Source organism: Salmo salar, chromosome ssa16 (genome assembly GCF_905237065.1).
Source record: "Salmo salar chromosome ssa16, Ssal_v3.1, whole genome shotgun sequence".
Taxonomy (NCBI): Eukaryota; Metazoa; Chordata; class Actinopteri; order Salmoniformes; family Salmonidae; genus Salmo; species Salmo salar.
In genome coordinates, this window is record NC_059457.1 from 30,845,322 (window position 1) to 30,857,978 (window position 12,657).

At 41.7% G+C, this 12,657-nt stretch overlaps 2 protein-coding genes across 3 annotated transcripts in view; both read right to left on the reverse strand.

Annotated features, from left to right (window-relative positions):
• nrn1la (neuritin 1-like a) overlaps positions 1-6,112 on the reverse strand; it is a 45,053-nt gene extending 38,941 nt beyond the window's left edge. The window contains exon 1 of the mRNA XM_045696798.1: positions 5,872-6,112. Coding sequence (XP_045552754.1) covers positions 5,872-5,926 — 55 coding nt within the window. The 5' untranslated portion in view covers positions 5,927-6,112. The remainder of the gene's footprint in view (positions 1-5,871) is intronic.
• Positions 6,113-6,397: 285 nt separating this feature from the next.
• Positions 6,398-12,657, reverse strand: part of LOC106573747 (enhancer of mRNA-decapping protein 4) — a 39,608-nt gene continuing 33,348 nt past the window's right edge. For both annotated transcript variants that reach the window (XM_014149081.2, XM_014149082.2), the window contains exon 29: positions 6,398-10,137. In XM_014149081.2, coding sequence (XP_014004556.1) covers positions 9,954-10,137 — 184 coding nt within the window. In that variant the 3' untranslated portion in view covers positions 6,398-9,953. The remainder of the gene's footprint in view (positions 10,138-12,657) is intronic.

Consider the following 12,657-nt stretch of genomic DNA (forward strand, 5'->3'; position numbering starts at 1 on the left):
GCTGCAGGCATATAGCTTGGATCAGCATGGTTACAGAGATGGTTACAGACAGTTACACATCCTCAGTGAGTACACTGCCAGCATTCCCTGTTTCCCATATTATTGAAACTGACACAATGGGATCAAAATACATGAAAATGAAGGGGCCAGAGAGATTCTCTCTGAACAAGAGTAATGACTTGAGCCAACATGGAGTTAGCCAGCCATCCGTTAGCTTTACATTATTTAATTTAAGGCTTATTAAGAGAATTCCCAATCGAGCTTGAATTAAAGATAAATGTTGAAAAACAGTTTACTTAGCGACTGTTATGTAAAGCAATAAAAAAGTGAGTGAGAGAACACTCAGATCTATTTTGCATTTATTGAACTTCACCCCAAGGCGCTAGCATGTCTAGTGCTCTATGACAGACAGGTCGGGCTGGGTCGAGTCCTTCATGTACATAGAGTGAAAATGAATTGACTTCCTGGAAGTAGTTAATGCACATGTTGACAGAATGGAAGTTCTGACACATAGAAAAGCGCTGGGTGAGATAGTGACAGCACACTCTGACACTATGATAAGAGTCTCTCTCTCCCTCTCATAAATTAGCTTCCTGTGCACATTGATCCCTCTCCCCATCATCCCCTCTGATGGAGAGTAAGTGAGAGGCTCATTGTAGTGGACACACCCGCACTGACCCACTCTGGGAGTTAATTTGTTTTTATTGACTAGATAGAACACCTGCGTTTCCAGCTGTAACTGATCATGGTTAGCACAGGCTTCCAGGGAGCTGAGGCTCCATGCTTACAGCCACTCATCAACAGATGGGAAGAGGGAGACTTTACATCACTCTCCAGCCCTAGTGTCCCCAACAAACACTCGCTCTGACCTTTGCTGAGCCTTGGCTCCTCGTTCTCTTCTCATCTCTATGACCTGACCTCTGAACCTCCCTTATAACTGCTCATCTCAGTCAAATGTATAGCATTCTTATTAAACAGACGGGAAATGTACGATACCTGACTATCTAAGCCTGTACCTCAGAGTTATGGTACATAAGGTTAGATCAGATGAGTGAGTAGTGAGTACTCAGTAGTTGGTGCATTTCCATATAGAATTTACCCATGTTTTACCCAAAAGGCTCAGACTTTCTGTTTCCATCTACGCGGGCCGGCATTCGTGTCTCACTGGGCCATGGCTCCGGCGGACCTGCTCTCACTTGGGGCCAATGCCAGGCCACTGGTACTTTTAGATTTAATTTACATAACAATGACTAACTGGGAACATTCAGACCTTCTCACAAAGCAACTGTTTATGCAGAGGTTATGAATTCTGCGCTTCACAGTCCTCACTGTCAGTCCTAGCTATGGAAACACAATGTCCCTAGTTTTACATAAGGGTGTATACACTAATGTAACACTGGTGTTACAGTCGCAAAGGAGCTAGGTGTGATCTACTGAAGTTGACAGCTATATTCATATTTTTCTCTCCTTCACATCTTTGAAGCAAGAGAGCAAATCAGGGTTTTGATTTAATTTTTTCTTTGATTCTCTTTTCATTTCACTCAAAGAGAACTGAGAGTTTCCAATCAATATGCCTCGCTCTGAGTTTCTACTATAAGCCCCACAGCAGGCAAACACGTCACACCAAAAGGACACAACGATCCTCTCACTGCAGGGCAGTGTTACCTCCGCTCTTACTCATTTCACCCCTACAACAGACAAGATGAATGAGAACACTCATAGTAGCAGTGCGTGGGTAAAATCACTGCTGAAGCCAGAAAGAAAAGCCATATTACAACTTATATGTTGTGATAATTGCGTTGTTTGCTCTATAACCTGTTAGCTCATATGCCTTGCGACCGTGATATATAGGCCTAAAGGTCGAGACAATAAGAAGACACAGTGGCAGAATAAATTCAACCACACCTTTGTTTCATCACAAAACCGGAGAGCAACCTCTGTCCAGTGAAGTCGACAAAGCATATTGCAAACAGTTACAGGACCTACATCATGGTCAAGCAAGTTAATGTTTCCGACATTTTCGGACCACTAAACAACTATTGATTTAGAACCACGGAGAGTTACCGCAAGCCGCAAAGTAAATTGCCTCCACTATTTCAACATCAACATTTCAACATCATCCAATCACCTACGCTTAGTCTAATACAGTAACAACTAAAAGACACCAAAAACAATTTAGTCCAATCAATGTAAGCTAAATATGACGTGGCTGTCCATGGTGCTGATTTCTGTGTGTGCACGTTCGTGCAAGTAGAAAAAACATGTTGACTCACCCTACAGTACTTCTAGAGAAACGCCAATGCCATCCTCCTCTCATGTTGATTAAACGGTCTGTCACTCTGTCATACAGTACACGCTTTTATTTTTTGGTGTCCTAGGCTACCAGGTTAAAATGCTTGCTCGCTAGCCTAACTTCCTTTCATGAACAACGTTTGTTAACATTAGTCTTCTACAGCTAGCTACGTATTGAACTTCCACCCTCAGGCCAGGGGCACAATGTATGAATTAATGGTTGGATCAGAATCACTGTTAAAATCATTGGCCAGTACAGAGAATTGAGTAAAACCACAAGTCCAAATCCATATCTCCATCCATGGATAATTTAAGAAAGGGCCACTGGATGACAACACAGTGAGATGCAACAATTCCAGTTGTTTCTGTCAATGACGTATACTCTCAATGCGACTTGATAAGAGTGACACCAAATCCAAACTGACTTCCCTTCACACTTTTTTTGGGGTGTGCCAGGACCATTCGCAGTTGACATCACTCAGTTTAGTGCAACGCTAATTGGCTATTATTTTAAACTTTTTTTTATCAAGGGAGGCCAAATGCTCACCGGCGGCAACAATGTCATACTCGTTTGGACCAGACAGCATCTGATCTACACATACAGAGACAGAGGGACACTGTTTTGCCTGCTCGAATGCTTTCTCCGGTGAGATACATTCAGCCTCGTGTGAATTGAAGGACAATTATGAAACACAGAGAGAAGAAAGATAAATAATTTGTGTTTTTCTTTTTTTCTTAGTCAATTTTTTGGGGAAGCCTGGCTTCCCTTGGCTTCATGAATACACGTCACTGAACATTCATGTTCTGATCAAACGACCAATGTTTATCACTGCTAATTCTTACTTACAGTACTTCTTATGACTTAGTTACAGTTCATGAAGTGCAAGTTAGTGTACATGCATAGTAAAGATGATATTAATAGGCTTGCTTTGCTGGGGATGATTATCACTATGACTCACAATGTGTTGCAAATATTTAACATATTCCATACATCACTGAGAGCGATTTGTCATATTCCTGCAATTCCCGTGGGAGCTATGTCTCAAGGTGCCATTGCAGGGTACAGTCACCGGGGACAACGTGTCTTCCATTGATCGATCCTAGACCAGCGGTGGAAAAAGTACCCAATTGTCATACTTGAGTAAAGGTAAAGATACCTTAATAGAAAATGACTCAAGTAAAAAAAGTCACCCAGTAAAATACTACTTGAGTAAAAGTCTGAAAGTATTTGGTTTTAAATATACTTATGTATTAAAAGTAAATGTAATTGCTAAAATATACTTAAGTATCAACATGTAAAAGTATGAATCATTTCAAATTCCTTATATAAAGCAAACCAGGCGGGAGCATTTTCTTAAAAAAAGAAATTGCCAGGGGCATGCTCCAACACGCAGACATAATTTACAAACGAAGCATGTGTGTTTAGTGAGTCCGCCAGATCAGAGGCAGTAGGGATGACCAGAGATTTCTCTTGATAAGTGCATGAATTGGACCATTTTCCTGTCCTGCTAAGCATTCAAAATGTAAGGAGTACTTCTGGGTGTCAGGGAAAATGTATGGAGTAAAAAGTAAAGAATTTCATTAGAAATGTAGTGAAGTAAAAGTAGTCAGAAATATAAATATTAAAGTACAGATACCCAAAAAAACTACTTAAGTAGTACTTTCAAGTATTTTTACACCACTGTCCCAGACCCCCCCCCATCCCAGGTGGGCAACCATAAAATCTGCTGTCTACACAGAACAAAGCACCATGGACATAAGCTGCACTGACCTTGGGGTGATGGGAGCCAATGGAGTTATGTTCTTCCTCAATAGCCCTTTAGGAACACAACCACACACACACTGACACCACTGAATCACACACAACTCATTAGTGCTAGAGGACACAAGTTCCTGTAACTCCTCAGAACAGAAGTATCTCGGTCTATCCATAAATATTCATTCTCAGCCTTGACTAAGGGTGAAGAGTCGAGGTGTGTCAAGCTCAGCTGCCGTTTCATTTCACAGTGTTTGTTTAGGGACTCCACACCACGCTAAGTTCCTGCTGGAGAGAGGATGTGGGGAGTGGGTGAGGGGAGGAGGGTAATTATTTAATTATTGGGGCAGGGCTGATGTGAAGATGTGTGTGGAGAGCTCAGAGGGGCGTTGTCTGATGAATCATATGGTGGAGAGATTCAGGTGGAGAAATTAAATTCCTCCCCATGCCTCCCTGTATGCTCCTTAAAGACTGTAAACTCTACAGCAACCAAACCAGAAGCTTAATTTGCAAACAAAGGATTCAGGAGAGGCGCTTTATATTGCTTCACTTAATTGTGAAATTGTGGGATAAAGTGGATGCAATTCTCCTGGAGAGCCTGAACCTGATTTAATGAGGAATGAATGGCTGCTCCATATGCCTGTGTACTGCAGTGAACTACCTTTTGAACACTTTCAAACCACAGAGGCATAACTTCTGGAGGGGGGAGGAGAGTGAGGAGAAAGAGAGAGTGAGAAAGAAGCATATTGGTATGGGATGCTGCTTCCAAAGGTTGTGGTGTATGTGCATAAATTAAATTTTCTTTTTACACATAATTTTGACACGAAAATAACAGTTAGAGCTGAGGGATTGCTCTGATCCGCACTGACTGAAAGGAGGACTATCTAATGCTTGTGCCATCCGGAGGCTCACATGTTTAGATGAGATACTGGGCTACTCTCTGGAGAGCCTACCAGGGTAAAGCAGATGAGATTCATTCATGATTTATTTCCATCGGCATGTTTTCCCTATTAAATTCCCCAATGAATAGTAGGCTATTACATCAGCACCCTCCTTCAGAAGAGGGAATCAAGGTGGCTGTTTCAATTGTCCTGTTAAAGCATACAACTATTACAGAATACAGATACGCCAATATAATGCATAGGCTATTATGAGAACTAGACAAAGCACTTTGTTCATCTAGAATGTTTTATTCTTCTCAGACAACACACTGACGCTTCGACTGAGCGTGGCGATCTAGTGTAGTAGGCTAGGCTAACCGGTACCCAATAACAAAGTGCATGTGATTTCAAATGAATTAGATGACCATATAGTACACTATAGGGTAACTAGCCTCCCGGGGTAACTGCCCAATCCCCCATAGTTTGTTTGCCTAAGCATGACCATCATCCTCATACCACATTCTGACTAAACGTTGCTGTTTTTAGTGTCAGCAACTGGACATTGTTCTTAGGGGGCTAGTTACCCTAATATGGTCAAATGAGAGTAAAAAACAAAAGTCAATTGTTTACTTGAAATTAAAGTCAGTTGCCACATATCTTTACAATCATTTAATTTATTTTAATCCGTAAACTATTTTCCCCGTGTCAGAAAATTCATTTTCCATTCAAACATTTCATATATTCTAACTCAATAATTTCGTCCCTCGGCACCGAGCAAATTTGGAATTGGAACCTTTTCCGGTGTCCACTTCTGCGCGACTCGTTCCCCGATAATTACGAGACGCGTTTGATAAATGCCACTTGTGAACCCCCAACATAGTACTAACAAATTAAACAGTTATTTATATGGAAAAATGTACATTTCTAAAAGTAAACACTTACTCAGATAGAGAGCAACAGGCAAGAAAAGACACGCGTAATTCACGAGCGATACCATTCTGCTCAGGCCGCTCAACTCAGGAAAAAAAGACCACGTCCAAATGTTACAATCCGTTAGCTGAGCACAGCTACTTTGCCACCTGCCTAGGCACGGTAATACTACACAGGTGATACAGTATCTCGCATCATGCGCAAGAGAAGAGCGCCTACTTACTACCTATGTACATCATGTGCGCGTGTGAGGGAGGGCGCATTTGTGTGACCAGGGCAGACTCAATCTCATCTCTATGTATCATTAGATGGATATCGGTATATACCTCATAAGTGTTATTTTACTCTCAATATGCCAATAAACCCATGCTTGTCCTCATGAAAACAAACATTCGTATGTCAAAAACTTACCATCTTTGTTTTTTCGTGCGAGTTTACGCAACTGATTCAAACGCGGGCTATTTATTATCTTGACAAAATGTACAAACTTCATTGTGGTGTCAAATAGGAGACATGAGAAATAAAAAAAACACTGAAATCCATTGAAGTAATTTATTTTTTATTCCAAAATGTTGAGGGTAAAATATACAACATAATCCAAGCACAGGGAACAAAACGATCCAAATTGGTCAGGATAATATTCTTTGTAAACTAGGAAAAAAAAATATATACTGTATAGCGTTTATGTGCAAGCTTCCTATCAAAATACAGGTCTGTGATTCTTGCGGCTTAACCCTGATCAATATGAAACAAAAGTAAAACTACCTAAGAGCATGGAAACCATCCTGCTTTCACACTTCAGGTCACAATTGCTATTCCAAATGAACATTAGTTTAAGTGAATCGAGCACTCAGTTAAAAGGGTCCGTTTCCATCAATCCAGACGTAACTTTCAGTACAATAAAGGATGGATAGTCCACCTACCCGACCATGGACAGATTCGTCCTCTAACTCTCAACCTTGTGCAGAAAAATAAAAACGAGATTCATGTCTGCTTTACACAGCTTTGTGGCTTGGTAAAACAGATGGCTTATAAACCTTGAAGATAGTGGTTTGCCTTTTTAATGCATGATCTGCAGGGATTGGCAACTGTCGGCCCGCAGTCCTCCCCTTCGAAGGCCCGCGAATCAACCCCCCCCGCCCCAAAAAGGGAACTCATTTGGGGTCTCAATTTACTGTTGCAAGTTAGAATAGTAGACTAAAGAAGGAGCAGTTTCGAAATGTGGTTGTGCATCAGCAGTTGTACTGTTGTCCGTTACTGATAGTAAGTGAATTTGCTCATGTCAGCAAAAATAAAAAATCTCCAGGTTAGTTTATCGACCAAATATCTAAACTAATCATGTTCTAATTAGCGTCGTCAGGGGTCCCAATTGATATTGTTAGTCTCACTGAGACACCATTTTAAAAACAGCAAAGCTCTTCTCCACCCCATGGAAAAACGTGTAGAATTGCAGCAACCTTGCGTTAAAAACGGCAACATTTACTCTACACCCCATGTCGAAATGCACGAAATTAACTAAAACGTAAAAAAAAAGTTATCTACTGTCAAGAGGGGGCACTAAGACGTTTTGCTTGCAATGTGTGTGGGGTATGGATGTGGGTACACAGACTCGAGTATCTGCAGCCCCTCATTTGTATCCCCCACCCCCAGCATGCAGGCATGCCTAGCGTTTTGTCTATCAATCAAATCAGCAGCTAAAGATGATCTGGCAACTATACACTGAGTGTACAAAACATTAAGGACACCGACTCTTTCCATAACAGACTGACCAGGTGAATCAAGGTGAAAGCTACTCCTTATTGATGTCACCTGTTAAATCCACTTCAATCAGTGTATCTGAAGGGGAGGGGGCAGGTTAAAGGATTTTTAAGCATTTGAGAGATGGATTGTGTATGTGTGCCATTCAGAGGTTGAATGGGCAAGACAAAAGATGTAAGTGCCTTTGAAAGGGGTATGGTAGTAGTTGTCAGACACCGATTTGTGTGAAGAACTGGAACACTGCTGGGGTTTATTCATGCTCAACAATGGTCCACCACCCAAAGGACATCCAGCCAACTTGACAACTGTGGGAAGCATTGGAGTCAACATGGGCCAGCATCCCTGTGGAACGCTTGACACCTTGTAGAGTCCATGTCCTGACCATTTAGGCTGGGGAGAGGGAGAGTAAAGTATTAGGAAGGTGTTCTTAATGTTTTGTACACTCAGTATATCGTGTTCACTGATGAAACTCAGTAATTGAAGCAAAGAAAAACTGGAGTCAGGAATCACCTTTTAACAAGTCATGATAAATAAATTGGACCGCCAAAGGTGACCATCACTACAGTCAAACTAAAACATAATTCTGGCCTAGTTAAATAAGCATGCCGTTTCAGGACTAATGTGCAGTATACGGAATGGCAAGAAACACCTCCAAGCTTAAATCACACTGCCCTATGACACCTTATTCTGTTTTAGGTTTAAGGAATTTTAAAACAGATGACACCAGAACCACCATAAATAATAACTGTCCATGCAATTAGATGGCAAGACATCAATAGCAGAGATTGACATTTTGGTATACACTAGACAAGTTTAGAATAGATTTAAACGTTTCCTATCACTCATACAGTAAATTGGAATCACATACCCAAGCAAATTTAGATAAGACTTATTCTAGCAAGCCCCCATTGTCAAATAATGTTTGTATACTTAACGCACAGATTCTCTCTCGCTGTGCCATTTGAGCCCTTGTTTGCAAAAGAAGACATTGATGAGAGGTGCAAAAAAGCCCAGGCACCAACTTTTACAGTCAGGCAAATAGTTGGTTTACAAATGGCACAACAGACTAAAGGTGGTGGAGGGCAAATTCCCATGCGTGAAGTACAATAAGGCACTTTCTATAAAGGTTTTGTAGCACATTAAGGTTTTGAGATGGAAAACATACAAAGTGTTACTCACTTGAATCTGTGCAACTCGAATGGTTACAATAAACTGACCACAGTGGCAGAGCAGGCATTGTGCAGTTGACGTTCATAATGCAACCCAACATTGGAGTGTCAAAGGTCTGTACCAGGCCCCACCCCCCCAGTTTGGCTGTACTTTCCCACTAGACTTTGTAAGCTTCTATAGAAACCACGCTAAACAATAAATGTGATTGCATTTTCACAAAGGGCTGTCCTCTAGAGACCAGGATAAGTACATCAGGTTTACACACATTACTTGGGTATCCAAAAACAAGACATAATCAGTAACAATAATCTGTTAGAAGCATTTACTATGGATGACAATTACTTCAAATAAGTCTGAGGAAGTATACAAGTCATACAAATGTTAAGGATTGTTGAGATATATATATATATATAAAAAAAAAGGGGGCACAAAAGAAAATAAAGATTTTTCAGGGGCATGAGTGAATTTCACTGAGGTTCCATCAAAAAGAAAATAAAAAAAGTTGACCTTGACCCTATAAAACTGTACAAAGACAGCCATTTCAGTTTCTAAGACTCCACAAGCATACTCCTGTTCTCTTTACATAGTAATATGGTCAGTCTAATATATAGGAAAGAGCAGAGAAAGGCTTTATTACAATACTAACAGTGCAGATTCAAAGCCTACTGTAGAAGTCCCTCAAAGCAAAATACCATTCAGAACTTTGGATTGAACAAAATGGTTGAACATACAGAAAACATAATAGAACAAAGTGCCCATCCATCTGTTTCGACTGTCTACATTTAGGATTGTTTTTTTCTCTAACAAACTCTTGCTGCTATGACATGGAAATTGACTGAAATAAGCAAATGGCAACATTCATAGATCTTATGATGAACAGGGGGTTTCAAACTGAGAAAAATCCTTCAATCTACAAGTCCAAAAAGGGAAAAACCAGTCAGTTCTTGCCATTTTTACCACTTAAAAAATGAGGATAACAAAAAATAAATTCAATTGCAATGTATAATGCATCAGAGAGAGCTGAGGGTACAGGAAGTTTAGTGCAATTACACAACATGCTCACATCTCTAACTAAATGCCGCTCCCCTCAGCACCTCAATGAAACTCACTGCATGGGAGCAGAGCAGGAAGAGAAGGGGCTCCATCGATGGGCACCAAGTACAGAACTAGTGATTGACCAGGCCTTGAAGCATCATCACCAGGCGCCGGGCTCTCTTGCTAAGAGGACTGTGTGGGTCCTGCTGCAGGAACTGGAACAGTTTCTGTCGGACCTGGGACAGCACAGTACTCATGTGGTCTCTCGTCACCGGATCACCATGGTCCAGGTTCATCACAGCATCCTCCAAGTAACTGATACAGACAGAGAAGTTTACCGTGGGCTTTCAAAATCCTCAAATTGTACCATTTAAGCCAATAGTGTTATTGGCTTGTGTGTACCGACAAAGTCACCTTTATTTCCATGCACCCGGAGGCAAAGATTTGAATGGCTTGATTAAAACAGAGTAAATGCAGTGTTGTGGCTGATCACCCAGCAGCCCTGTCCCGTTATCCAATCCAGATGGATCAACCCAAATGAATCCCATCAGATTGGGTCTACAGATGTAAAATTAAAACAATCGAATGCATTTAAAACCTCTAAACACAGTTAACTCAATGGTAATGTTGGGGATTAAGAACCATTAATCTCCCTACGCTCAAAGTGCCCAATTACTCTAATTTCAGCTAAACCCATCCCCCCACACATTGAACAACAGCCAGCCCTATCAGGTCTCTTCTCTACTGAACCTGATATGACTTTAAAAGCCCTTGCACGCAAAGTACATTTTTGGGGGGACAATGACATGAAATGTGCATGATATAAGATATTAAATATTCAAGAGCAGCACATCTCTTCTGTAATATATCTTGCACACCTGGTTAAAAACAGTTGCACTGCAACAGCCAATCAATACCATGCATTAAGGCATTGGACTGTATGCAAACACCCTTTAGGTGTACAGCCTCAGCAGCCACACCCCACACACAGATTCAGTCCCACAGATGGTGTAGAACTCAACAGCTGGCCAGTATGAGGCTGATAGTTTTTAGGGTGCAATTCAAACTGGATTGAGACTGGTCATTTGAGCTTTTAAAGAGCATTAAAGGGACTTGGCACGTCATTGTCTGGACATTATTCCCATATTCATAGGCCCATCCTGTTCCCATAACACACATTTGTTAAGTGGGCCAGAAGGGTGAAAAGCATTACAGCTGCAGTTTGATACAGCTCAACATGGAGGAAATGCACCGAATGCTGATCTGCCGTTTGTCTGCAGTTTGTTCGGCGGGGCGTTTTAGGGACCACCTGACGTCTGACTGCCGACATTTCCTCGTGATTCAACATGTAGAATCAGATTGCAAATTACATCCGGCGCTCTAAATCAGAGGTGCTAAGTACTCTCAGCCGGCAAACGCTACGGGTGTGTCCGAGCCTTAAAGTGGCAACATGTAACATTTTGGGAGACCCAGCCAAATTCACAGACGTGAGTTATAGATATATCATTCTACTTGAAAGTAAGTCTAAGAAGCAGTAGGTCTGTTCTATGTGCTCAACTTAAATTTTGTTTTAGGGTCTTTTACACTGCATTCGGAAAGTACTCAGACCCCTTAACTTTTCCCAAATTTTGTGACGGTAGTCTTATTCTAAAATTGATTTAACAAATGTTTTTCCTCATCCACACACAATGATAAAGCGAAAACAGGTTTAGACATTTTTACAAGTGTATTAAAAATTAAGAGAAATATCTTATTTACAAGTATTCAGACCCTTTGCTATGAGACACGAAATTGAGCTCTGGTGCATCCTTTTCCATTTATCATCCTTAAGATGTTTCTACAACTTGGAATCCACCTGCAGTCAATTCAATTGATTGGACATGATTTGGAAAGGCACACACCTGTCTACATAAGGTCCCACAGTTGACAGTGCATGTCATAGCAAAAACCGAGCCATAAAGTCGAAGGAATTGTCTGTGGAGCTCAGAGACAAGATTGTGCCGAGGCACAGATCTGGGGAAGGGTAGCAAAAATTGTCTGCAATATTTAAGGTCCCCAAATACACTGTGGCCTCCATTCTTAAACGGAAGAAGTTTGGAACCACCAAGACTCATCCTAGAGCTGGCCCCCTGCCAAACTGAGCAATCGAGGGAAAAGGGCCTTTGTCACGGAGGTCACAGAGCTCCAGAGTTCCTCTGTGGAGATGAGAGAACCTTCCAGAAGGACAACCATCTCTGCAGCACTCCACCAATCAGGTCTTTATGGTAGAGTGACCAGACGGAAGCCACTCCTCAATGAAAAGCACGACTGCCCGCTTGGAGTTTGCCAAAAGGCACCTAAAGGACTCTCAGACAATGAGAAACAAGATTCTCTGGACTGACCAAGATTGAACTATTTTGCCTGAATGCCATGCGTCACATCTGGAGGAAACCTGGCACCATCCCTACAGTGAAGCATGGTGGTGGCAGCATCATGCTGTGGGGATGTTTTTCAGTGGCAGGGATTGGGAGACTAGTCAGAATTGAGGCAAAGATGAATTTAGCAAAGTACAGAGAGATCCTTGATGAAAACCTGCTCCAGAGACATCAGGACCTGACTGGGGTGAATGGTCACCTTCCATCAGGACAACGACCCTAAGCACACAGCTAAGACAACGCAGGGGTGGCTTTGGGACAAATCTCTGAATGTCCTTGAGTGGCCCAGCCAGAGCCTGGACTTGAACCCAACATCTCTGGAGAGACCTGAAAAGAGCTGTACAGCAACAGTCCCCATCCAACCTGACAGCGCTTGAGAGGATGTGCATAGAATGGGAGAAACTCCCCAAATATAGGCGTG